The 27487-nt window shown below is 39.0% G+C and overlaps 1 protein-coding gene across 12 annotated transcripts in view; it reads left to right on the plus strand.

The window, feature by feature from the left end:
- Positions 1 to 27487, plus strand: part of LOC134527552 (neuropathy target esterase sws) — a 231478-nt gene that overhangs the window by 48611 nt on the left and 155380 nt on the right. For all 12 annotated transcript variants that reach the window (XM_063360331.1, XM_063360340.1, XM_063360330.1 and 9 more), the window contains exons 7-8: positions 635 to 780; positions 9407 to 9616. In XM_063360331.1, coding sequence (XP_063216401.1) covers positions 635 to 780; positions 9407 to 9616 — 356 coding nt within the window. The remainder of the gene's footprint in view (positions 1 to 634; positions 781 to 9406; positions 9617 to 27487) is intronic.

The following is a 27487-nucleotide window of genomic DNA, read 5'->3' on the forward strand; positions in this document are numbered from 1 at the left end:
ACGAGTTGTGTTTACAGCACTTTAGAGCAGACTGTACTGGTTGGCCTTGATAACTTCCGCTGGCTTATCGCTGCACGCCCGCACACGCACGCACGCACGCACGCACATGCAGCTGCCTAATGCCTTGCTGGTTGCCGCTTGGAAACAAAACATGTGCTCTGACGGGAAAAAAAAATTCCAGTAGCTCAAAATAACACAATGGTAGTTTAGTATGTAGCGCAAATTCGCAAGTTGGTTAGTTTATCGCATTTTATCGCTGGTAAATGGGTTTGTCGCATTTATTCGCGGCTATATCGTTAAAACGATTTTTCATCCTCTCTAAATATCAGTAGTTTTTCCCTGAACACTGCTAAGCAAGATGATGCATTTTATATGATTGTTTCTTAAACTCAAGGGAATTATATAACATTGTTATCAATGTACTTAAATTGTTTTGTTCTTAAACTTAGCAATTTCGAGGTTGCTGCTTATGTTTTTGATATGAAGAAGAATATTTTGTACAGAAGAATAAGTGTAAGTGTTGAACATTTTACAGCAGTTAGTAAATTGGTCAAGCCCCTGTGGTTCAACATGTGTGTTTATGATTTAGGCAAGTATCCACACTCGATGCAACATGTACAGTTTGCATGTGCAGGGGATGCCGATGAGAATGTGTACGTGGTGCAGAGTGGCAAGGTAAACGTCTTCATCGCTGGCTCGGATGGCACTCCCATATCGCTGAAATGCGTGAAGACGGGAGAGTCCATTACGTCTCTGCTGAGCTTTACGGACGTGTTGACGGTAAGTTAATAGGCATTCTACTTTGGCTTTAGTCTTGATAGTGCCTCTTCATTGGCCCTTTGCTCACTCGTTCTTTTTCGTTAAACCATTGAGTATTGAGTACTATACTTATTAATGTGCAGAGAATTCATTAATTGTTTTGGTATTTGATTAAAACTAGTGATGGGTCAAATCACCATTTTCTCGAATGTAAATTTTGAATTCAAATCCCAAAGAGTACCTCGAATATATCCGTCAATCTGAATCTAGGTCTCGAGGGTCTGAACTAATTAATGTACAAGAAATAGAAAAAAAAATATTTAACCCTTTAAATGTTTGTCATGAACTAAGTTTCCAGAATCAATACATATTGTAATATTAGTTGTGTAATTATGTGTAAAAAGTACAATATCTTGGGGAATTGTAACAGGAGAGGTATGAAAATAATTAACCTAGTAAACTTCATAGGTTATCAGTGTTGATTTTTTTAATGTACTTTATTTCTTCAAATATTTTCCTCTGAATCTTTTTCCTCGAATCTTTTTCCTCAAATATGGAATCCTTAGCGTACTAAGGATGTGATTTTATTTGACGATTTGATTGTCCCACCCCTAATATAACATACAGTTTTAAAGAGCATATTTAGTACTTCACAAGTTAATATAAACTGCTGCAGCAATTAATTATGAATGTTTTGTCCATTGGACATTAACTAAAGAGGCTGTGGGCTCTTATTCTGAATTACTACTCTTAATAATTTATTAATGCATGTATCAATTAAACTTTGGCTACCTTTGTAGAATCATGTACAGTAAAACCCTCTTAAAATTTCATTTAAGATATTTTTCTCCATAATCATTATCATGGGACCATTTCATAGATAAAATTTTATCCTTTTATTAAAATTTCCCTGTTAATAAGTCCAAATTTCTAAGTACCCCTAGAATACTCTTAGCAGGTATTTACTGGATGTTCTGTATTAGTTACAGCACTCATACGCAGTGATGTCACGTTTTAATCCTTGTTGCTACATTTGGGGCCTGCATACATGAACTAACACAATAGCCTACGGACTCCAACCCGTGACCCTCCATGGTGTATGCGGGCATAATTATCTAATCTTGATCTCCTTTGTGCTGTATTTACACCAATAGTTGTGCCCAGATTTGTTGTTGTGTACGGATTTCACAACCAGTATCATGTCCACCTTTATACTTACCACTGTCTGAAATCAAAGTCTCATAGAGCTAAAGCCATGACCCGGCACATTGTGTTCCGCAACTGATCGTCCACATCCATTGGTCACACCACACTTATAAATAACAGCGTTCTTCGTGTCTAACCACCACCACTGAGCATGGAGTGTAATTATTTATCCAGACCCCCTTTTAAAAAAGAGCCTCTGTGACTATGAAATATAAACTACTGTAATTCATAATATTGTATTATATAAATAAACACACTTCAATACAGTGGAACCTATACTACAGTATTTACCTGTGTATGGGTTGCACATTTAGTGTCAATTTTTAGTTTAAAAAAATGTAGTGCCGTCCATATGCGAGGTTTTTCACATTGGTTTAAAAAATAATAATATATTGTTTACCATCGAACGGTACCGCTCCCTTGTTCTCATAGGTTGAAAGTTGAATCCATGCTTCCACCGGAGGACCACGCAAGTAATTGCGACTGATATAAGTCCACAGAATTGTCCATACAAACGTCACCGCACCAGTCCTACATCCCACAAACCGTATTGTGTGCATGGCACACCCATTGTTCCCGGTAATCTTCAACCAACCACCGAAGTTACTCCAAAGTTCCGCACATAACTAACTCTCTAAAAACACGAACCGAACAGTCAAAAAATGGCGCCTGGTAACGGTATTCTTCACAGTCAGTGTCACAGGGTGTCTACAAGTCACGAAAGTCCCGAAAGTAACGAAAAAGTAACTAATTTTGATGCGAGGTCACAAAGTCACTAAAAAGTCACGGAATTCAATACAAGCTCACGAAATTTTTTTCTATTGACGTATTTTCACGTGTTTTTATTGGACACTAAGTGACTGTGTAATTGGCACAGCCGTATTTTTCTTTCTTTAGTATGTTTGGCCTACTATAGAAGAACAAAGTGCTGAAATAAGATACCATGAAACGCAGTGGTGAAATTCAATGCTATGTCAAGCTGATTGTCGTGCTATGTTCGTTTTAATGTTTCGTTTTTTAGGACACAGGCCGTACAAGTCTAGCATTGCCTGACGTATGAAAAGTCTCGTATTTGTACGAGGATTCAGAGGTTTTCAAACCATAGATGTTACAGTATATTAGAACGTACAACTTGTTACGATAACGATGCTTTCCGCCTCCGCGACCATATAAGTATAGTAAATACACAATCTCTCATTAGCAGAGCTGCCAACCATTACGGATTTTCCGTAATTATTACGGATTTAACACCAAATTACGGAATTACGGAACATCGCTGGTTTATTACGGAAACGAGATTTTGTGCAGCATGGTAACGGAGAAAATTCAGTTTCTGCTGTGCGTGTTTCGTGAACGCAGTTTGAATACATCGCTTGGTTGCGCAAATAAGGGAACTCGTAAGTGTGCGCATGTACTGTCGAAATAAGTGTATTAATTCTCGTGTTTTCAAATATAAATGGGATGGTATTACGTCCGTTGTACGATACAACTAGTACATATGCTCAGACTTTTCGTTTGAAGGCTACTTACATCACGATAATTTTTTTACGGTACTTTGGCTAACCTGTGTTGTTTTAATTTATTGCTTGAAAGCCATTTTTTTTCATCATAGTGTTTTTGTCGTGTATACCGACGTTAAATTTTTTTATGTTTTTCGATAGTGTTGTGTTCTTCAGTGCCGGTTGTAGAAATGAATCGCGTGACAGAATAATGTGTATCCGGGGGTAAAAAACACTCAATTCTTCAGAACTTTCGACTTAAATATTCAAAAGAATGGCCATGTTTGTTATCTTCAAATGTTTGGAATGCCATGCGTTTTGTAATGTATGCACGTGTGACTTTTCGATTGCACATGGTGGGAGGGATGACTGTAGACGGCATATTGAATCAAAGAAACATGCGGGTCATTTATAGCCATGATGAGCAATAAATCTATATCGTCCTTTTTTCGCTACATCTGAAGAAATGAAAGTAACAAATGCAGGGTTATTGTTTACAAGTCCTTGTGTTTGTCTTCTGTTGTTTGTTTACATGATAGTTCTTATCCAATTAGGATAAAAGAAGCAAATAAAAGACAGTTTTTCTAAAGTTTAACTTTGAATACTTTGAATGGAAGATTCAAAATTTCCAGATAATTGACATTTCTTACATATTCAGTTTGTATTGTTTAAAAAGTTTTTTTTTTCGATTCATTAATTTGCATTATATTCATATACATAGGCCTATATTTTTTTTTTCTTTTGCTTATTAATGTCCTTGTTTTATCTTGTGAGTGTGTCATAATGCCTCAGGAAAAATTTATCGTGCATGATTTACGCGTACTTTTTTCATATAATTGTAATTACTGATGGGTGTGATTTGAGGTAGGCAGCTCTGCATTAGGATAACATGTCCTTTTAAATTTTGGTGGTCATTGGTAGTTTTTAGGCATAAATGTTAAGCCTAATGTGTAATTTTTTTTGTAAAAGTGTCAATTAGTTTAGTCAATAGTACAAAGTAAAAAAAAAAATTGAAAAAAAAAAATGTTGCCATTTAGGTCAGTAAAAGTCACTGAAAAGGTCACTAAAAAGTCACTAAAATTGATTTTGTCACTTCTGTAGACACCCTGTGTCACCAACAACTCAAAGTTAAATTACCTCCTAACATCATTTTTAGACTAGTTTATACGAAACATATATCACTGTGTTGTTGAATATGTGCGTTAATATGTGACCTATGTTGGTTTTAAATAAATATAACTCTACGAGCAAGAATAATTTGTTAATCAAAATATCTCAGCAGTAGTGTGAAGCTTTGTGAGCAGCACAAATATTGTACGTTTGTCGCACGCGCAGTCAGTGTTGCAAGTGACATGTCTGCTATGCTGCGCAGATATGGCGAGGTGGGAAAATCTATAAAAATAAACCAGCCAGAGAGAGAGAGCAAGAGTATGTGTGCAAGTGTGTGTTCCGTGCAGCAGTGTTTACGGTTCTACCTCCCTCTCATGATTCTAAATGTCCCATTAACTGGCACCCTACACAATTAACGTGTCTATCTTGACGGGTGTTTATGATGCATCTCTGCCCAAATATTATTTTATTTTGCTTGAGATTTTCCATGCTTTCAACTGAACATTCCATGATAAAACTGCAGCCATTGTTGGTGTTTATAAGTGCACCGTTTATATTCATTTAGCCCCGCACAAGTTTGCCAGTAATGCGAGTGCTGGTTTTTATAGAAGGAACTGACAAAGGGTAGCTTGCTGCCTCATTTCTCTCTGTGGTAGAGAAAAAATAAAATACAGTAAGCGAAAGGGAAACAAGGGTATAAAATGTGTTAGTCTTTCATTCCCAGCCAGCTATGTGTAAACATCTAACCTCAGTAAAGAGCAAACTCATGTGTTCTCATGTTGTTCATGTTGCAAATAAACTTGTAATATGAACCTCAGACATAAAATTTAACATAGAATTTTTTAAAAATAATATTGAGGGTGATAAATATATTCATAAATAAAATATTAGCTTTTCAGATACCAAAATTTCTGGATGCGAATAACACATACAACATACTATATGCTCCTGTTACTAAAATTTGTTGCCAGAATTGTATATGTTGCTTGCCACCATCTAATGCAATATCAGCTCAAAACAGAAGGCAATTGTAAACTATTAGAAACTGCTCCGATAAAAGCGAAGAAGTTTTGAAAAACCCCTAACCTCTGCTTTGGACCTGAATATCGACATGGAATTTAATTAAAGAACTCCCCATTTTGTTAAAATTCACTAAACAGTTAATACTTTAAAGTTTCTGAACACATTTGAAGTTATACTTCTATGGCATTACTAAAGTAATAAGTTGATACACTTTAAAACACATGTTTTTACTTAAACCACTTAAATCTGTCTGTAAAAACAAAACTTCATCTTTTTCAGCTAATTTAATATTATTATTTCATAATATTGTATTATTATGTTATTTAAAAAAGTAAATTTTTTTTTTTCATTGAAGTTTGAACCACATCAAAAATTCACCCTTGAGCTATACGAGCACATATTATAATGCTGTGCTACCAAGCACTGTTGATAAGTTAGATTCGAATCTGAAAAATTACCGGATCGTACCATAACTATCGTACACACCTTAAAAACACAGAAATTCCTTCGTGCAACAATAGCCTGTCAATTCCTTAAATTAATGCGTATAAAACAGGAAAAAAAATTAAATATGAATGTTCATGAACTTATACATGTTAATAAAATGGTTTGCAAGACCGTTCTTCAAAAAGAAATTAAAAAAAATATAAATGTTTAATTAGGAGAAGTAATATTTGAAACTGAGATTTGAATTTGAAAACAAGCATAATTTTGATATATAAAAATTAACTAGACAATGGTGCAACATTCGGCATGGTGCAAACGTTTAAGGAGACCCTTGGTTACACCATACAACATTTAGAATTGGGGGATATGGGACTATTTTGTACCACGAGCCCCCCTTTGTGGTAAATGTGTGTATTTTGGTCAGACTTGTCAATAAAAAAAATCAATAAAAAAAAACCAAACAATGGTACAACATTCCGCTTGGTGCAAATGTTTAAGGAGACCCTTGGTTTTTTATGGACAAGTCTGATTAAAATACACACATTTACCACAAAGGGTGGCTCGTGGTAATAATTCTGAAGGTTGTGTGGTGTAACCAAGGGTCTCCTTAAACGTTTGCACCAAGCCGAATGTTGCACCATTGTCTAGTTAATTTTTATATATCAAAATTATGCTTGTTTTCAAATTCGAATCTCAGTTTTGAATATTACTTATCCTAATTAAACTTTTCTATTTTTATTTCTTTTTAAAGAATGGTCTTGCAAACCATATTATTAACACGTATAAGTTCATGAACATGCATATATAATTTTTTTTCCTGTTTTATTCGCATTAATTTATGGAATTGACTTAGGCTGATGTTGCACGAAGGAATTTCTGTGTTTTTAAGGTGTGTACGATAGTTATGCTAAATCTAGTAATTTTTCAGATTTGAATCTCAGATTCGAATCTAACTTATCCTCAGTCTACCAAGCTTATTATAATTTTGCTGGGAGAATATGTATTATAATCATTGTAATGATGCTTTTTTACATATTTTAAAACTTGTAATTACTCTTGACTATGACTATTTTAGTTTACCAAATATATTCCAGTGTAGTATCGCTATCATAAAGTCTCATTTGGCATACCAATACATTTGGTATGTCCTGTAATGTTTAAGAAAGTGACTATATACAGGTTTATGTTGCTACACATTGTTCCGCCATCTTGATGACTTTGGCAACATTGTTACAAATTTCAAATCTTCCGACTTTGTTCCATTCACAAAATGACTCCTACGAAATGCTGTATAATGAGAGCTAAGATGTTTATACATCAAAAATAATAGTCTTCTCTGTTGTCTTTTTGTTAGGTTTGTGAGGGAATTGGAGGTATTTTAAATATGTAGAGGTGGGGGGGTGTGAAGTGGGCCACCTTACATCCTCCCATAGCAAACAGACAAAGAAGAACGGAGGGTCACCACCAGTGCTGTATTTTTTCACTGCAATATTCTAATACGTGGAACACAAAGACTTCACTTGTACCCTTGGAACTGTCCTGAAGACAGATACATGGTGCGAACCTGATTCGAGGGTGACCCTTACGGTAAAAATTTAGATTTTTATGCCCAAAATTAATTCTGTGGGTAAATACAATAACTAAACATGTTCGTAATTATCTTAATATAATCACTGGCATCATTGCTAACTCATGTCAGCCTTTCTGTCACACTCTTTTTATTTAGACAATAATAGTGTATTTCTAAAAATTTACTGATTACAGAATTACAGTTTTGTATATATGCTTTTCTTTGTTTAGAAACATCACAATTTTATATTTTGGAAATTCCTTTGGTCTGGTTCTTCATACAATAAATAATATTGAGAATTTCAACCATAAATTTGATTTACTCTATAGAAAACACAGAAATTAACAAAAGTGCTTGTTAAGTAATTGAGCACGGTGCACAGAGAATTTCGTGAGATGTAAAAACAATTACTTTCACAATGTGATAGTATGACGTTAGACTCAAATCACTTTAGAAATATTTCCTTACTGTAGGCCATGTTCAATTCCTTCATGTATTTTGCTGACTTGTACAGTAAAAACACATTGGTACAACCCCTTTTATTACGACTACCTCTCTATTACAACCCCTTTTTTGAGGAACCATGAGAAATTTATGTTTTAAAGTCGAAAATTTGAAGGAAATTGAACAAAAATTTGTTGAAGTGGGGTATGCTGCCCTGCACAAGCACAAGACACCTCTCCCCCTTGCCTGACTCTCCATCCTCCTACCACAGATGATGGGTCCGTGGCACCAGGCATGTCTTCCCTTCTCCCGGCAGCCAACCATTGTGATATTGCTTGCTTTATATCCAGTTATAGACGTAGGGATTGACTTGGCTATCCTCTCATGTTACGACATGTTTTTCGAGTATATACACACACACAGCTACAGTGCAGATGATCAACCTCCCTATCCCCCCTAGTGTTCTATTTTCTGCCGGTGATGTTTATCAGGAAATTGTGTTTTCCTGTGGGGTTAAAAAAAAGGTTGCTTAGCAGCGCAAGAAAAAATAAAATGTTAGTCTCGTTTTCCCAAGCACTGCACAAACTGCACTGCCCATAGTACTCTGCATTCTTCTCCATCACCCTTCGTAACATTTTGTCTCACCAGATTATATAAACAATAAGTCAATAACAAAGCAATGCCAATGTGCTTAACCTTCATTACCTCTCCGGCTTGAGATATAGTTATAGCCATGTCTAATAAATTAACATTTTAACCAAAATTCCTTTTATTTTCCTAATGAAATCAGAGTTAAATGGACTTACCGCTTGTTGAAATATATATTTGCACTGCACATTGCACTGTGTTTATGCTAGTGTTGGTGACAGTAGAACGGTCCAACAGTTTTTTTTGTGTATCATTTATTTTGGTAAGATGTCTGCTAATAAAATAAATTTATATTTAATTTTGAAAACTTGAAAATTTCATGCCAGATATGACTGAACACAGACTTCATTAGAAAAAGGGCATATTTTGTTGTATAAGGGTTTGCGGTGGGTCAATCTGTCCTAAAATATTTGTTATGACCCCACCCTCCTCTATATTGTTTCCCAATTTCAGGGATCTGTGAGCAGTTTTTATCACGGGTTTTACTGTATAGTGATTGTATGTCTTCGATGACCTTGTTGATAAATAAAGGAAAATAAACAACAGTCTAGGGTCTGAACTGAACATGTACGTGCCATACTTTCCATAGGCAGTGCGGTTGAGGTTTTATGAAACAGTTGCTGGAGATCTGCTTGTTCATAAGACTTGATAAGGTGTATATTCATGGCAAGAATGCAGTAAGAGAGTCGTGGGTGTGCAGGGACACCCCCAGCCATACAAGACGGTGGCGGCACGAGCGGTGGAGGACTCGACGGTGGTGCGGCTGCCCACGTCCGCCTTCCAGGAAGTGTTCCAGGAGTACCCGGAGATCTTCATCCGCGTGATGCAGGTCATCATGGTGCGGCTGCAACGCGTCACCTTCACCGCGCTGCACCAGTACCTGGGGCTCTCCGCGGAGCTCGTCAACCCGGTACCTGCCGCCCTCTTTGCCCATTCAGATAGCTTAGCTTTATTGGTAAACACTCTCGACTCCCGATTATAAGTTCCTTTCAAGGGTAACCATAAAAAAATATGGTTTTATAGGTTGAAATTTGAAAATGTGAAGGAAAAATGTCTTGTTGAACTATTTTATGTGCTACTAATTGCATTTGTCTTGGCGAGTGTTGTAGTACCTGCCAATGTACCATCCACCAAATGTTAACAGCTAGTAGTAAAGTGGCTGGAATTTAAGATAAAACAGCTGTGTGTAATCTCTTGGCACTCACACAGTAAACAAAGACAACTTCAAGGCAGATATTTCTTAACCGTTGGCCCGTTGTAGCGATGACCGCACTTTTGACCTCCCCTTAAGACTCTGTGACTGCCACTCTTGCTTGCTCCAGAAAATGAGCATTATTTGACTCATTTAAAATTTGCAAACATTTGAATTTTCAGATATCAAAATAAATGGTTTATTATTTGTATTCAATTTGATTTCGAATACTAACACTTTGAAAAAACAGATTTCAGTGGTTTATGAATCGGGTTGTACGGAATACCAAAAATCAGGGTACATTGCTGTACCACAGGATTTTCGTAAGGTTTTAGGGTTATTTATGTGTAGATTTTTCATTACATCCTACGACGTGAATTTTGAAAAGACTAATACAGTAAAGCTGGATTTAACACTGTAATTCTTATACCATTACTAAAACCCACATTGTCAGCTAATGTATTTTACAGGAAGAGAGTTTATCAGGTTGTTAAAAATAGACTAAAACTGTCAGAATACTGATAATGATAAATGTTTGTCCCTAAAAATCACACAATGCAGGTGGTAAAGTTGATAGTTGTCAGGAGACCAGACTGTAGAAACTACAGTGAACTACTCTATACAGGCCCATACTCACACTCCTAGCATAGTGACAGCTCAGGTAATTAATAATTAATAAGATAATTATTATCTTGTCCCACGTGGAAACAAAAATGTCCACACCAGGAGTGGGAAAAAGGTCTACCGAGTTTTCTCGCATAATCGTCACACATTTTATTCTAAAATCAAGTTTGAAAAGTAGGAGTGCAACCATTATGCAAGAATTTTTTTTTTGTTAGATAAAGTTATTTATGAAAACAAAACCCATTCATGGAAAGTACGTTTATTTAAAATGGGAAGTTTAAAGAAGTACGCCAAACAATTTAAATTAATAAGTCGTGCAACAAAAACCTTTCTTCAACTTTAAATAGAAAAACCAAAACTCTGATGCGAACGCATGCCACTTGAATCTGTGACGTGAACTAACGTGTCGTACTACACACTTGCCACTAAAGAATGCGGGCCATCAAATGTAGTTAACTCGGCTGTTGACAGAGAGCGCACGTTGCAGGAATCGGCGAGATATTGATATTCGACTACATGTGCGCGCTCTATCCGGGAAGCAACATAACCAAACACGAACGATACCAACTTGCGCTTTCTACATTATTGTAAATGGTACATCGCGACGATGCAAACAAATAGATAAAGGTAATAATGTTTAAAAACGTCTTTAAAAGAAAAATTTACACGTCAGACAACTTCATATTTCCGTTAATTAAATAAGTACAGTGGAACCTCGTTACTACGAGAACTGACGATGGCGGCAAAAATTCTCGTAACGAGTACTCGTTTTAACCAAATATAAAAAATTAGTCAAGTTGGATTCTGGACCATCAAAACAGTCTTTAATTTCACACTGTAACTTGAAAACGGTGCACTATAGTGAAAAAAACGTGTCGAATAAATGTTGTAGCAAATTAAATTATGAATAGAAAATGTATCTATGGAATTTTTTGTATCTACAACGGTTTTTGATTTAATCGCGAATGAAATGGCCTAATACAAAGACCGGCGCCTTTCATGTCCACGGTGGGAGGGTATGTGAAGCAGTGGAAAAGAAAAGGAGCGAAGGAAGAAAGGAAGGGTGTTAGCTGGTCTATTTTTAGGTTTACCCCTCTGCCGACTTAGGAGGGGAAGCAACTGGTGCCTTCAACAGACAGAGAGAGGGAGGGAAAGAGAGAGAGAGCGTATGATGTTTGTTACCAGTCCTTCCTCCCATGATCATTGCTTATACCTGCTAAGGACCCAGTCCGTCTGGCGCCCGCGTAGCCACGCAGCTGTGTTTACTGCGTGAACATTATTTTTTCAACTGACGGTGTTTTTCCTATTTTGAAGATGCCGTTCAAATCACTCGTACTTACGAAAGGGCTAACGAGGAGGCAGTAATAACCGATTTAATTTGGTATGATTTACGTAGTCAAACTGACAGTGCATTACAAAACTGTCGTAACAACGAAGGTCTCGTAGTATTCCGTACTCGTAATAATGAGGTTCCACTGTAAGTGGTAATGTCAGAATAAATATTATATTTCTACTTTAAAATACATAGTTTTTTACCGAAAAGATATCTAGACAAAGCGCTCGGCATCTAACAGTAGGACCATAATCAACATGCTACGTTTATGCGTGAAGTTATTTTTATCCCAATTTTGATGGCGTAAAATATAGGTGCGACAATTATGCGAGTGCAACAATTACGCGATAAAATAGGGTACTTCTTTTACCCAAGCACACATACACTGGTTGGCATGAAAATACCTGCCACACAAGTAGGGGGAGCACGCCGGTTCTGGGACACTGTAAACAAAGCGACAGGTGCACCTGCACCTGTCCGACAGGTGCAGGTGTGACAGGTGTTTTTTTGACAGGTGTTTTTTTGACAGGTGTTTTTTTGACAGGTGTTTTTCTGACAGGTGTTTTTCTGACAGGTGTTTTCATGACAGGTGCTTGTCTGGGTTGGTGACGTCACGTGGAGGGTGGTTGGGTGTATCGATCGTGAGCCAACTTCGGTAGGATCGATATATCTCGTCGGGTAACTTCGGGTGTGTTCGTTGCGGAGGGGGGATGGAGGGTGAGGGGGGGGTGTGTGTATATGTTTCTAAATGAGGGAGGTAGGTAGCGCTAGTGTCGCGCGCCGGAATTATTTTTACAAGTATAAAAATGTGAGGGGTGGCGACGGTTGGATTCGAACCTTCGTTTCTGGATTGTTAGTCCGTCATGCTAACCACAGGACCACGAGACCATATTGGAGAAAATAATTTCAGATGTTGTATATATATGCTTATAAAATATTTATTTTTTTTAAAGAGAAGGTATATATATATATTTTTTATAGTGCTAGTCGGCAAATTTAAAAACGGGCGGCCGCCATTTTTAATTTTTTATAGTGTTAAGCGGTAAATTTAAACGAGGCGCATCGGCTGCATGCGGCCGCCATGTTAATTTTTTTATAGTGCTAGTCGGCCAATTTAAACGGCGGGAAATTAAAAAAAAAAAAATATGTATAGTGTCGGCTGCTAGTCGGCCGCCATGTTTTATTTTTTTTATAGTGCTAAGCGGGAAATTTAAAAAAAACGGGCCGGCCGCCATGTTTATTTCAACATTGGAAAAAAATAATAATAATTTCGACTGCTAGGAAGTAACCAGAACAGCCAACTTTGGAAAAAAAAAATTAAATAATATTATATATATATGTATGACAATCGATTGCTGAAAGTCGCCATCTTGTAGTACAGCATACCAGGCCGCCGTCTTGTAGCATAGCACACCAGGCCGCCATCTTGTAGCACAGCATACCAGGCCGCCATCTTTTTTTTCTTCCCCATTTATAGTCATTGTTTTTGTTTTTTGCATTTCTCTCAAGTTTGAATATAAAAGAAAGTATTATTTCGTCAGCCACTACTCTATGACTATAGTAGTAGTAGTAGTAGTAGTAGTAGTAGTAGATGCCAAATTTTGAAGGAAAAAAACACACACACACTGAAGTGTAGCCATGTTTTCTTATAGTACTAGACCAGTATAGTTATAGTATGCTTAATTTGGTGTGTAGCATGTCTGTCTATAATAATAATAAGAAATAAAAAAAGCTATAGGCATTACTTATGCTTATAGCGTGATGATAAAAAAAATTATACTTTACGTATTTCAGCGAATTAAAACTAGGATGGGGGGTGGTGTGTAGTAGGTGAAAAATATTATAGTATGTATGGCGCCACCGGTTGCCGGCACAAGATTGGGATTGACTAATCGATTGTGAGCCAACTTCGATAGGATCGATAAAAAAAAGTATGCTTATTACGTCACTTGTCATTTAAAAGAAAAGGTATTGTGCATTTATAGGCATTATATATTTAAAAAAAAAATTAAAATATATGTTTTCCCAAGGGGTGTTGGAGCCGCGCAGACGACGACGATGGCGCGTACTCCCAACGGCCCTTTCGTTCGTCCCCCCCTGTGTAATTTTTTTTATATAAATAATGACTCAGACAGCCAGGTGTCCGCATATGGGACGCCGCTCGCAGAGGGGTGGCGGCTGCAACCGAAGACGGCTTCGAACCCTTCGTCCCCCATTGTCAATTTTTTTATTTAAATAATGACTCATACACTGGCAGCTGTCCGCTCGCAGAGGAGTGGCGGCCGCCGCAGCCGAAGAGAACTGTATACAAATGTAAATTTCTTCCAAAGTTAAAATATATATTTTTTTCCCCAACACTTAAAAAAAATATTACGTCTATCTGGTGTGTTAGTTACCTGTACCTGCCATTTGATTAATACCAGGTAAAAGTAACTTGTAATAATAATAATAATATTTTGCCATAGTCTCGGAAAATATTACGTCTACCTGGTGTGTTAGTTACCTGTACCTGCCATTTGATTAATACCAGGTAAAAGTAACTTTTAATAATAATATTTTGCCATAGTCTCGTTTACGTAAATGTTTCTGTTCAACTATAATGTATGTATGTATGTATGTATGTATGTATGTATATATTATTTTTTCACACAGCAGTTTTTTTTTTTTTTTACGAGTAGCGCATTGCTACAAAATTATATTAAATAGTACGTTATTTTTCCAAACAAAAACGAGTTTTAAACATTAACAGCAGTCTACCATGACCGCATAGTTCTTTACACGTATTACCAATTTTCTGCATACTAAGTTACCAGCCACAAGTAGCACATAATGGGTATTGAAATAATGTAGTCAACACAACGATATTACTTAGTTTAAAAAAAAATTATTTTTTACCCCCTCCCCTTCCCCGCTGGGCGTCCATTGCCATCAGTTTGGCCACGACTTCGCCGCTAGGCAGAGCCGGCACCTTCTGCTTCGTAGCAGGTAGCCGGACCCCTCTTTTTTCGTCGGCTGTTAGCGGCCGACCCCAGGAACATGTCCCAGAGGGGCCCGCCACCAACAGCAGTGGCGAAGACTTTGCCGGCGGTGTTGGAGGAGGAGGAGGGGGAGACGATGGCCCTTCCAGCAGGCCTTCTGCGAAGAAGGCCGCCGCTATGTCGGCTGGTATACTGGTCCCCCCACCCTCCTCCACCTCCACCTCTTCCTCGAAGAAAGAGGCCGCCAACGCTGATGGTATCCTTTCCATTTGTCTTGGGGTTGGGGAGATCTGTAGAACGTCACACAAATTTCAGGCATCCTATCAAGAGGACGATTTATATAAACTTAAAAAAAAACAGGGGAATATTTTATTTTTACATTTAATCAGGATAGATTGAATATACTTTGAGAGGCAACTTGAAACAAACTTTTATTTTTACGTTAAATCAGGATAGATTGCATATACTTTGAGAGGCAACTTGAAACAAACTATTTTTTTTTACGTTAAATCAGGATAGATTGAATATACTTTGAGAGGCAACTTGAAACAAACTTTTATTTTTACGTTAAATCATGATAGATTGCATATACTTTGAGAGGCAACTTGAAACAAACTTTTATTTTTACGTTAAATCATGATAGATTGAATAATATGCAAGCTAACATGGTAACAGGGAATATATTTTTTTTTTCAAAAACATCTCTACACATTTTCTTTAACATACCGACGGTTTTTCTCTCCACATGCATAATGGAAAGGATCATGGCGCGGCACGGTGGGGGGAGGTGAACACACCCCTCTCGGGATAAGTTTTTTTTCTTTTGTGTGTGGGGGGAGGCGGAAGAAGCGCTGTTGTTTGCCTTCAACCCCCACACACACACACATATATATACACGCTTGAAACCCCTCCGAGCAGGGGAGGAGTGGTGAGCGCTGTTGTGTTCCTGCAACCACTGCTCGGAGGTTACGTCAGCAGTGTTCGTCTCACTGGTGAACGTAATCAGAGGAAAAAAAAAATGGAAATATGTACAATGATTAGGAGGGATCGGGCGAGGCACGAGTTTTAAAAGGACACAGATCTTTATGTCCCCAAGGTAATGTGCTGACACCGTCTTCAGAAAGCCAACGCTTATCGTCTCCTGAAGACAGTGCTACCTTGTTCACTCGCTCCGTAAACACGGCGTGGCCTCGCGAACGGAAATGGTATTGACTGCCTAGAATCCGTGAATTTTTAAGCAAGCAATCCAGGTAATGAGGGAACAGAAGTGATCGGATTACGTTGGCCTTAACTCCTTTCGCTTTACGCATACAAGAACCATCCTCCATCTTGTATGCGTAGAGTTTCGGGCGAAGACCCACGTATTCCGTAATGATCTTGCCAGCGGCGTCATCTTTCATCACCCCTGTTACACCCTTGTTGACTAAGGGGAAGCGTTGATCATTACCTGGCGCATAATTTGACGTGTCGAAACGGGAAGCTAAGTCGGGTCGAATGGAATCGTAAACGTTATCACACTGAACGTGGTAAATTAACGAATCAGTGTCCGAGTACAAGAGATGCAGAGACTGGCGAGGGAATTTTTTTTGCATGTAGTTATAATGAAAGTCATATAAAATCAATTTTGACAAATCTAAAATGGCGACACCCGTGTACAAAGGTTTATCGAAGGTTATCGAACCTTTCTGCAACCCTATGAGAACTAGATTTTCATCGACGATTTGCCGAGCCTTGAATGTCGGACGACCAATCAGCTCGGCTGCCCCATAAATACTTTCGTAACACGAAGCGATGCGAATGTCTCTGTGTCTTCTAGAATCTTCTAAACTTTTACCGTAAACAGCATTCGATAGTAACTTAAAAAACGATTTTTCGAAGGGATTCGCAGCCTGGGCACGACGCTCAGCATTAAAGGTTATGTAATCTTTCATCCAGGCCGCCTGTTCAAACCGCAGCACGCGGTGAACCTGGCCGATGACCGCCCCATACCGAACTTAGTGCCGCAGTGTTTTAGCATGAACAACATAATTATTACGCGGCGCGAGAGTTAACAATAATTTACTCATTCGCCCGTTTGGCGGTACGCCATTCACAGGGGCCAGAGGCAGATCTGATAGGCGGTCGTGACAATCATCAGGAAAGGTCAAATCCACTTCCGCGAAATATGACGTATCGCCATCTATGTCAATGGCGTTGAAATCCCAACTCGCATACTCATCCCTGGGAACCCACTGAAATTTGCCCACGGGAAGTTTATCTAACATTGTGTGAGCATACAAAGCGTTTACATCGAAATAGCAGATGTACGAAGACGGAAGGCTCGGGTCGTGAGTGGACATGTGAACATTATTGGCTTTCGCGTGACGTCGACTAACTTTTGTTATACCTCCACGAATGGCTGACTCTAGGAAGAGGTATATATCCGGGTCGGTTATCAGCTCAAGACGCGCACCGGTTTTAAATAAAAGTGCATCCCATGCGAGCGAGGGAGCGGTAATGTAATGGGCAGGATCTAATGAATAATATTGTAAACAAACCAGGGTGTCTACTGGTCACGGAAGTCACGGAAGTCATGGAAAAGTCATGGAATTTGGGGTAGGGTCACGGAAGTCACCGAAAAGTCACGAAGTTTGGAAAGAGGGCACCGATTTTTTTTTGTGGAGAACATAAATGTGATGTAACTCGCAAAAACCTCTGGAACACCTGTTTACTTGCCCTCCCTTCGATAGAGATAACGGCTGAAATATCCATCTTTCTCGCTATCTATCTCACTGCGCCGTCCGTAGTGTTTTTTCTTTGTCAAGTGCAAGCGAGGAGAAAAGAATACCGATCGATTACATGATGTAACAAACGTACGAGAACTATTGTGTACGTACTAGTACAATGGGACCATATATCTTACCAACAAGAGCAAACCCAAACATTAAGTGTAGGATAATAATCGTGTTTGTACCACGTGCGAGTATCGTGGGACGCCCAGGGCTGACAAGCACACTTCGAAAGCTGTTGCGTTGTTAATTATTTATTTAAGGAACAGATATATCGTTTCCGCCCTTTTTTTTATTCAGTGAGGATGTAAGGTTTTGTATGTAGGAATATGTTTTTTTTTTTTAAATAATGACGCTGTAACTGCTAGACTGGTTCTCACTTTCACCTACGCTTCGATCAATGTTGGCAATATGTTATATGCTTTGCTCTCACATGAAACAACTGCGTTTGTTTGGATTATTCGCCGACGGTATTTTTTGGTGTCCTTGCAGTTATAGTTTATTATGTTTCAGCCAAACATAATTTATAATTAATAATATGCCGGCGTACAACAGTTTGGGGAGGTTAAGTTTATTTTTTTTTGATTTCGTGGCCGCTACGTTTTATGACGCATTATTTACAATTAGTAAACGGCCGGCGTTTTTTGTAATGATATTTCTTTGTGAAAGAAGTAGAAATGGGCCCCATTCTCACTAATTAACAATCGGTAATTTATTTTTTATTAAAATTACAGTGAGTTGGTTAAGTGTGTATATTTTCATGTAGGCCAATCTGTTTTAACCGCCCACAAGGCTCAATAGTTGTAGACTGCCCCACGGTTCACTATGTTGACAGTTTTTTTTAATGAATGAAGTGTTTGTGTAACAGTTTTTTTACAAGATGCCGGGTAAGTGCCACTTCCAAGAGATGTGGTTGGAAGAAGAAGGATGGAGAACTTGGCTGAGAAAAGGCAAAGATAAATTTTTTGGTTTTTGTTCTCTTTGTAAAAAACAAATTGATGTGTCCCACTCTGGTGTGAATGCAATAAAAAGCCACGAGAAAGGCAAGAAGCATAGTGAATTTTCCAGTTGCCTGAAATCTGGAAAACAAAAAACTCTGTCTTCCTTCAGAGCTATACCCATGGATACTGACGGGCCTTCCATGAGTGTTCCTCAGGCTAATACACCCAGTCCATCTTTGCCAGAACCTAAGCCTAGCACGTCTGCTTCTAGCCAAGAACATACTGCTGAACCATCAAGGCTGTCAACTTTCCTAGTTAATGACAGTGTGACAAAAGCAGAGATTGTGTGGGCAACTCACTGTGTTTTCACACATGCTTCATCCCGCTCGGGAGAATTAGCAGTGAAGCTGTTTCCCATTATGTTCCCAGATAGCTCTCTAGCCTCTAAAATGAAAATGCATAAGGATAAAATTGCATACAGCATAACATATGGACTTGGACCCCATTTTGCGAAATGTGTGTCACATAGTGTTCAGAAAAGCCCATTTTATGCTTTGTCAATTGACGAAAGTTTAAACGATGTTTGCCAAAAGGGGCAAATGGACATTGTTGTAAAGTATTGGGATGCAGAAAACAGTTGTGTTTGTACAAAATATCTGACATCTGCTTTCCTGGAGCATTCAAAAGCTGCAGATTTGCTCAATAATCTTATTGTATGCATTGGAGAAGCTGACCTGTCTCTAGGAGGCTTGGTGCAAATTGCAACTGATGGACCCAATGTTAATTTGAAACTGATTTCCGACCTGAAAAGTTACATGAGATGTACTCTTGACAGCGAAAAAGAAATCTTGGACTTAGGCACCTGTTCATTGCACATTGTAAATGGTGCATACAAAACAGCTCATGCAAAAGTTGGTTGGCAACTTAATGAGTTTCTTAGAGCACTTTACAGTCTTTTCAAGAACTACCCATCTCGTCGTGCAGTTTATCAACAGATCACTGGCTCCAGAATGTTCCCGAAAAAGTTCTGTGCCATACGATGGACTGAAAACTCATCTGTGATGAAAAGGTGCTCAGAAATTATTCCACATCTGAAGAAATACGTTACAGACAAAGAGATTGAAAAGAATCCTCCAAACTCCCAGAACTTTCATGTGGTAAAGAAGGCCTTGTTGGAAGACCCAGTACTAGAAGCTAAGCTACATTTCTCTGCCATGATATCTGAAGAGCTGGAAGAATTTTTGACATGTTTTCAGAGAAACGATCCCCTACTGCCTTTTCTTTATCAAGAAGTTTTCCAGTTGATGAAGAACATTGCGAGTAGAGTGTTTACAAAATCTGCAATGGAAAAGGTTGTTAGTGCATCCCAGTTAAAACATTTGAATGTCAAAAATGAGACTGACCTAAGAATGCCAGATTCTATTGAAATTGGTTTTGGAGCAACATTTTGCCTAAAGAAAGTAAAAGAACTACACTCTCTTAGATTTAAAGCAGATTGCAAACAGTTTTTGTTACAGTTGTTTTCCAAGCTTGAAGAGAAAAGCCCTTTAAGGAAGCGAATTGTGCTTGGGTCCACTTGCTTATCTCCTTCAGTGATTGTCAAAGATGTCAGAACCTCGAGGGCCAAGATTGCCATTGAAGAACTTATTTCTCTCAATCACCTGTCACCAGCAGATGGGGATGTTGTGTTAAGAGAATATGCTAAGTTTTGTGCACTTCCTGAAGTTCTGAAAGCAACAAAGTTCTTTAACTGGAAAAAGGATAGCCTAGATAAGTTTTTGTTTCAACTGCTAAGCTCGGCAATGGAGAATGCCCATAACCTGTTTGTTTCTTTCATTCAGCGTTTTTTGATTTGCTTTCATGGTAATGCAGCAGTTGAGAGAAGTTTTTCTTTCAATAAGGAGTTCTTAGTGGAAAATCTTCAAGAGAAATCTTTGGTTGCCCAAAGACTTGTTCATGACCATGTGTCTTCTCTTCCAGGTGGGTTTAAAAAGAAATGCTTTCTGAATGTAAGTTAGACTTAAATATTTCTTTATCAATAATTTTAAATCTCAAATTTTTTATGTTACAGGTGGAATTGAAACTTTTTCTCATACCATATCTAAACAGATGATTTTAAACTTCAGAAATGCTGCATCAAAAAGAAGAGATGACCTGATGAAGAAGAAGATTAAAGAGGATGAATCTGTGAATGCAAGGAAAAGAGCAGCACATGAAATTACGCTCTTAGAATTGAAAAAGAAAAAAGTGCTGGAAGAAAAGAAAGAAGAACTCTTAGAAATAGACAGGGATTTGAAAAAACTTAGGAACAAAATATGTTTATAAATGACAGACTATATTTCAAATACCTGTTAGTTTCGCCTATTTATTTATTTGTAAATTAAGTCATTATCGATTATTTGGATTTATTTTTCATTACCCTCCAAAGCTGCTTAAAGTAAAACTTTTTTAAGGTCAAGTTTAGCATTTTAAACTGCATGTGATCCCATTTATTTAACAATAAGCTTAACCGTTGATAAGTAAACTAGACCTATATTCAATATCCGTTTTAATTTAATACAATTTTTAGTATAAAAAAGTCACCAAAAATGACAGAAAGTGGGCTCCAAAAGTCACCAAAAATCACTGATTTTTGGAAAGGAAGACCAGTAGACACCCTGCAAACGAAACGAAACGATTCGAATATGTCGGCCAGCAAACAAGTATCCACCTTAAGATAACTAAGTGCGTACTCTTTCAATGTGGCACAATGGAAGACGTCCCAAGCCTTTTGAGCGTGAGTATAGTCCAGATCACTCACGTCCGTGCCACTCATTACGTTATGGAACGCTTCCTTAGGGGGTAGCGAGGCAGTCTGCAATTGTTCACTAAATTTAACAAAATCATAGGGAAACACACCTTTACGAGTAGCTAACTGAAACTGTGCGTCATCTGGAAACATTGAACGGGTGACTTTCAATTTATCTGGCGTGAGATTGCCAGCGAGAGTTTCCAGAGATGAATTTAAAAAGTTAAGTGAATCTATGAATCTAAGACGCACAGTGCGCATGCCTCCTTGCGCATTATCTGAAATGGGTATGTATTTTGTAATGCACTTGTAGCTCTCCATTGTAACTCCAAGGACTTTGACACTGCCGGGTTTCTCCACAACGAAGGAACCGTCCGGCTGTGCAATCCGCCGCGAAACTAAATGATCCATTAAAAAGTGGGCATCGTAATTTTGCAAATTATGAAAAACCGCAACGAGTTGATTCTTTTGCATCCTGAAAGCCAGGTTGCATTTAGAATGGGCATAACCACGTATTTCACCAGTAAAATGGCAGTGATCGAGCACCGTCTGCCCAGCCAATACCTTCTGACAGATATGGCAATGTGTTTGACTCGCAAGCCTTGCAGAGACGGCCGGGGTCGGTGTCTTAATAGTAATGGTCTTTGAATAAATATCGCAAACCCACTGTGTCATTGAAACTAATTCTGCGATCATTTCAGCAATACAATTATCACCCTCGAATTGCACATACTTGGTCAAAGAGCTATCGTACCCACATACTAACAAAATGCTACATGCATAAGGCACGTGTTTGTTTACCCGCATAGTGCTAGAAGACTCGTCACCGGGCAAACAGGTGGAGAAAGGCTTCATGTAACACTCGGTGTCACAGTACGCAATAAAGCCTAGGCGGTCCTGTTTTGCAAAGTTTGTAAATTGCAAATACTTGTTCTCTTCTGTAGGGAAACAGGTCCGCACTGCTTGATGCTGGCTGCAGAGAACATTGTGTGAATTTAATCTGTCTTCGCTTGTAAAATACTGAAGACAGCGCTCGCAAATCCATTTCTTATGTTGCGTCTTGGACAATTGTGTATGCAATAATCTGGACATTGATTTTATGTAAACAAAATGTAGGTGCTCTGTCGCGCCACTCGAACGAATCGCCAATATATTTACATGTCTCTCTCTTCGCTCAGAGGATACGTGAAGAGGCTGGATCGAGGATTCAGATTTGCCACTAAAACATTCGTCAACGATATTCCCCTTAGAATCTACGCAAGCGTAAACATTAATGGAAATATCATTGTTCCTCTCAAATGTTTTAATCTGATGCAGAGTGGAGGGAAACGTCAAGCCATTCGTATTAAAATACACGAGTGGATTTGGATACGAAGTGGCTCGAGAAACATTGCCTTCCACCGTCGACACACCTGCCATGACGGCATACAGGAAACAGTGCTGCTCGGGACACTCAATGTTAACACAAGCTTTCCTATTGTACAAAAACGCCGGCAATTTCGTGTGCGCTGCGCCAACCGTGAAAACTCTATAGCTTGAAACATGTACATCCATGTTAATCAATCTTTTTAGAGCCCAGCCACTGCCACGCGCACCGAAATCACTAACGTGTTTATTGATTTCCGGAATGAATGTTGAATCGTAGATTTCCCCTACCTCATCAGAGTGCAGTATCGCGGTTGAGTGAGTTGTGAAATGAAAAGTTTCACTCTCATTTCCCTCCGCAGATTCCTTAACAAATGAAGCCAAAAGTGAAACGTAAACTTTAAAGGGGCGAATTAATTCGTTAGTTAAGTCCAGAAAGGGAACCCTACATCTCTGTAGAAACCGGTCCAAGTCCGGATCGACATTTTCAATATCATTTCCAATTCGAAAGTCCACTATCTTGTTAGCAAATGCAGTGTTCAAGGTAACACCCTCCAGGCGAGGCAAGACGTCGGGCCCCTGCGCCAACTCCACCCCTGACCCCCGCCCACCATCGCGAGAGTCAGGGATAGAAGGCCCAGCTTCATTAAGACGGAGTCGCTTTGCCTCGGGGGAAGAAGAATGGGAAGACATATTAAGAGAAAAGAGATAGAAAATAAAGATAGAGAGAGCGAGGGAAATTACGTTCAACAGTGAGCACAAAGCTAAAACAAAAAGAAAAGAATAAAATTTAGTAGACGTATTTATGGAGTATGGGTTTGACATAATAATTTTAAATTAATTTTATTTCTTCAGAAAACTATGATAGATTGTACACGAAATCTCCCATCCGTTTGCAAGATTTTAAAATAAATTTTTTTTGAGAATATCTCTAGATGGAAATATTTTCTAAAAAAAAAAAAACATTTACGTATTAATGAAGTAGGAAACGTTAATAAATTATAGATGGTAAATGCAAAAACATTGTGTGGTAGTAAAAGGTGAAGAAAGTTGAAGTTTAATATTATTTTCATGTTAAATGAAAAAAAAGAATATTTCCATTCAAAATGATAATAATATCATCCTAACATTACAAACAGCTTAGTAATATATTATTTTCATGTTAAATGAAAAAAATAATATTTCCATTCAAAATGATAACAATAACATCCTAACATTTCAAACAGCTTAGTAAGATATTATTTTCATGTTAAATGAAAAAAAGAATATTTCCATTCAAGAGGATAATAATATCATCCTAACATTTCAAACAGCTTAGTAAATACATTTACAGTAAATTGTATCTATCTATCTTACCTTTGCTGGAAAAAACAGGAGGCGCAGCTCTGCTCGTCGAGGTAGCAGCAGTGCGGCGGCAGCAGCAGTGCGGCGACTGATCAGAGACTGTGGCCCCTCACAGTCTGTGGCGTTTATATATTTAACTAATCTGGCAAGATGGCTGCCAGCATTTTTTTTTTTTACTCTGGGAACCCCTCACGCCGCAGCGCGTTGCGTCTGGTAATTTTTTTTTACAACTTACCACCCCTCCCTCCAGACGGATCTCACCCCAGTAACACAATGAACAGGCTAGTATTCAAATAATATAACAAGTAATAACATTTACAGTTTTTATTCAAAAGTCACTCTTCAAACCACTCCTCATACAATAAATAAATTATACAAATAACAAATTACATGAAGAGTTTTTTCACAAAACGACGTATTAAATTAAAAAAAATAATTTATGACTCTTTAATCAGAGTCCAAAATTACTTATAAAACTGTTCATAATAGACCACACTTATGTGTGTTTTAAATTACAACAATAAAATTACATTAAAACGTTTTTTTTTCACAAAATGACGTATTAATTAAAAAAATATTATGACTCTTTAATCAGAGTCCAAAATTACATATAAATCTGTTCATAATAGACCACACTTATGTGTGTTTTAAATTACAACAATAAAATTACATTAAAACGTTTTTTCACAAAACGACGTATTAAATTAAAAAAAATATTATGACTCTTTAATCAGAGTCCAAACATACGTAGATTACTGTTCATATTATACCACACTTATGTGTGTTTTAAATTACAACAAATAATTTATATGAAGAGGTTTTTTCCACAAAAACCACGTATTAAATTAATAAAGCACAAGTCATAAAACTTACAGTTTGTTATACATTTCTATGAGTACAGTACGTAGGGCTATTTTGGCATTGCTTAGGTCTCTTTTGTGCTGGTTCTGCTGAACGTTGTGATCACCATCTTGACTGACGGGTCCCAGATGGCTGAGGTCTCGGGTTCGAGTCTTGCGCGGTGCATACTTTGCGGGCGCTCTCCGCTGACATTTCTTGCGCGCTGGTTTCGCAGGCTCGATGATAGCTGATGCACAGTCGGGTGAATGCAGTTCTGGCATTTGCAAGGCGTGATTGTAGACTTCGTCGACACTGCAAGGCAATGGCGTGTTTTTTCGCATGTAATTAACTGCACAACGTCCGTACGAATTGCACTGATTAACTTCCAGGGGTAAATCGTTAAGTGTCCGGGTTTATAATCTGAACAGTGTGAAAGTGACCGTCACAACTCTCCACATAGTTCTTCAGGATGCCATTATTCCAGATTGAGTACTCCACCATTGATAAACCACGAGACAGGTTTTCATAATGGTTACCCGGATTAAACGACATGTTTACTCGACCGAGGCTCACTCCACACTGAACTGAGAGTCTGTTTGTCTTTTAGCAATTATACGTATGGCTTCCATAAATAAACTTGCAATGTATTCACAGAGGGTGTTACAACACGCTGACTCACAACAGTTCATGGTTTATTTATTTATTTTATTTTTTAGAAAAGTTTACATTTCGTCGATAGCTTGAATCCGACATATGGCGCAAGAGGTAATGAATTTGACACTGAAAAGTTTGACTCTTTTATTACTTTTGCACGGTAAATAGGTCATAGGTGTCCTACACACGGTGTGTTCAGGTCGTCATCGTCTCCCAACAAAACATCGTACGTTTTCTTCCGACAATGATCGGTTCCGGTACAGCGCTCTATGAAAGTTTCATCATTTTTAACTCTAGAGGTCCTGAGTTCATCAACGGTTGTTGGATGTTTAGCCAGCGGATGGCATAAGTGCACGTAACAGTTCTTATCTTCACAGTGAAACGATGTTAACAGTCTCATGGTAGTATATGGGAATGATTTATCCCAACACATGCGATAATGGATATTATCGCGACACGATTCAAAGTATACAGGCAGACGTTCACAATCCTTCTCAATGTCGTAATATCTAACACGGTATTCGACACAGTGCAGGCTAGAATGCACGTAAAGATATCTAGTTTCTTGACAGTCGTACATTAGCTGCGGTAAAGTGTGAGTTAACCTAGGATCCGCTATTCTGTGTTTCTTCGCTTTTTCTCGCCATCGGCGTGATGCCAAAGAAATAGGAATGTCATAGAAGTTTCGGTCACTTTGATTATCACTAAAACCATCATCTGACAATTGTTCTGGGTTCGTATCTAAATAACGAACATCCTCGAACAGCGGCATGGGAACGTCCAGATGTTCACCGGAAGCTAGTCTTAAGCCTGCGGGATACGGCCCGCGGATGTGTCTAGACTTTTCCCTCTTGGTCTTGATGGGGTCTCGGCCCCAGATGGGTGGGAACATGGCGGACGTCACTCACCGGAGCTGTTACTGGCGAAGACGGGCGGGTGGCAGCTGGCAGGCGGGTGGCGGCTGGCGGCTGATGTCTAGCCGCGACGGCGGCCGTCCTCCTCCTCCTCGTCGTTGGAGCCGTCCGCGGTGTGCAGGTCGCAGATGTCCGGGTTGCACGGCACACTCCACGAGTGGTTGCCCCCGTCGAGGAATGTTGCGTGTGTGAACGAATCACACAATTCACTCCAGGCAACCACCGTGCCGTTGGGATGAAGCACCTCGAACTCAACAAAACCTTGCTCCTGGCCGGGCCACACCTGCACCACCTCATCTGCGGCCTCGACGAGCAGAGTTTCCGGAGAGCATGGGAGGTGTGTGTCCGGCCGTAGGAGTCTTACGCTGCAGTTTTGCTGAGTGCAAGGCAGCTCTATCACTTCCTTGTCTGCGTCCTCGCGAACCAGGTGTCCCAACGCTGTGCACACGTGCAACCACTGCCGACCGTCCGCCGTCTCGAAGTTCACGCGACCGCAGCCGAGCAACACATCCCGATACAGCGTTTCCGGATTAAACTGCATTTGTACGAAGAGTGGCTTGGAGGGTGACTAGGGTCCCCTATGAACGACGCGTTACATTTATAGCACCGAGGGTGGCCACCCCACCGGGCTCCCCCATCCCTACGAGCGACGCTATAACACCGAAGGTGCCCACCCCACCGGGCTCCCCCTCCCCACGAGCGACGCTTTCAATTTATTGTATCGGGGGGGAAGCAAGCAGGGTCTGGCGTCACTTGGCAATTCTCCAACGCCCAAGCCCTAAGAAGCGCGGCGTTATGTCGTGACGTAACGGGCCGTGCACGGCTATTATCTTGCGTATACATTTTATTCAGTTCTTTCAGTGACGGACATCCGAGCTCGGTCTGAGCATCCTGAATATTAACATGTTTTTTACACAACTTTGCAAGCCACCTTTTTTGCTCTACGCCTGCCACCATTACGGTTCCGCTGATGTGTCCTGACAGGATGTTTTGCAACGAAGTATACGGAAACAGACCGTCATCCCAATGGATGCCGTGGA

This window comes from Bacillus rossius, chromosome 1 (genome assembly GCF_032445375.1).
Source record: "Bacillus rossius redtenbacheri isolate Brsri chromosome 1, Brsri_v3, whole genome shotgun sequence".
Taxonomy (NCBI): domain Eukaryota; kingdom Metazoa; phylum Arthropoda; class Insecta; order Phasmatodea; family Bacillidae; genus Bacillus; species Bacillus rossius.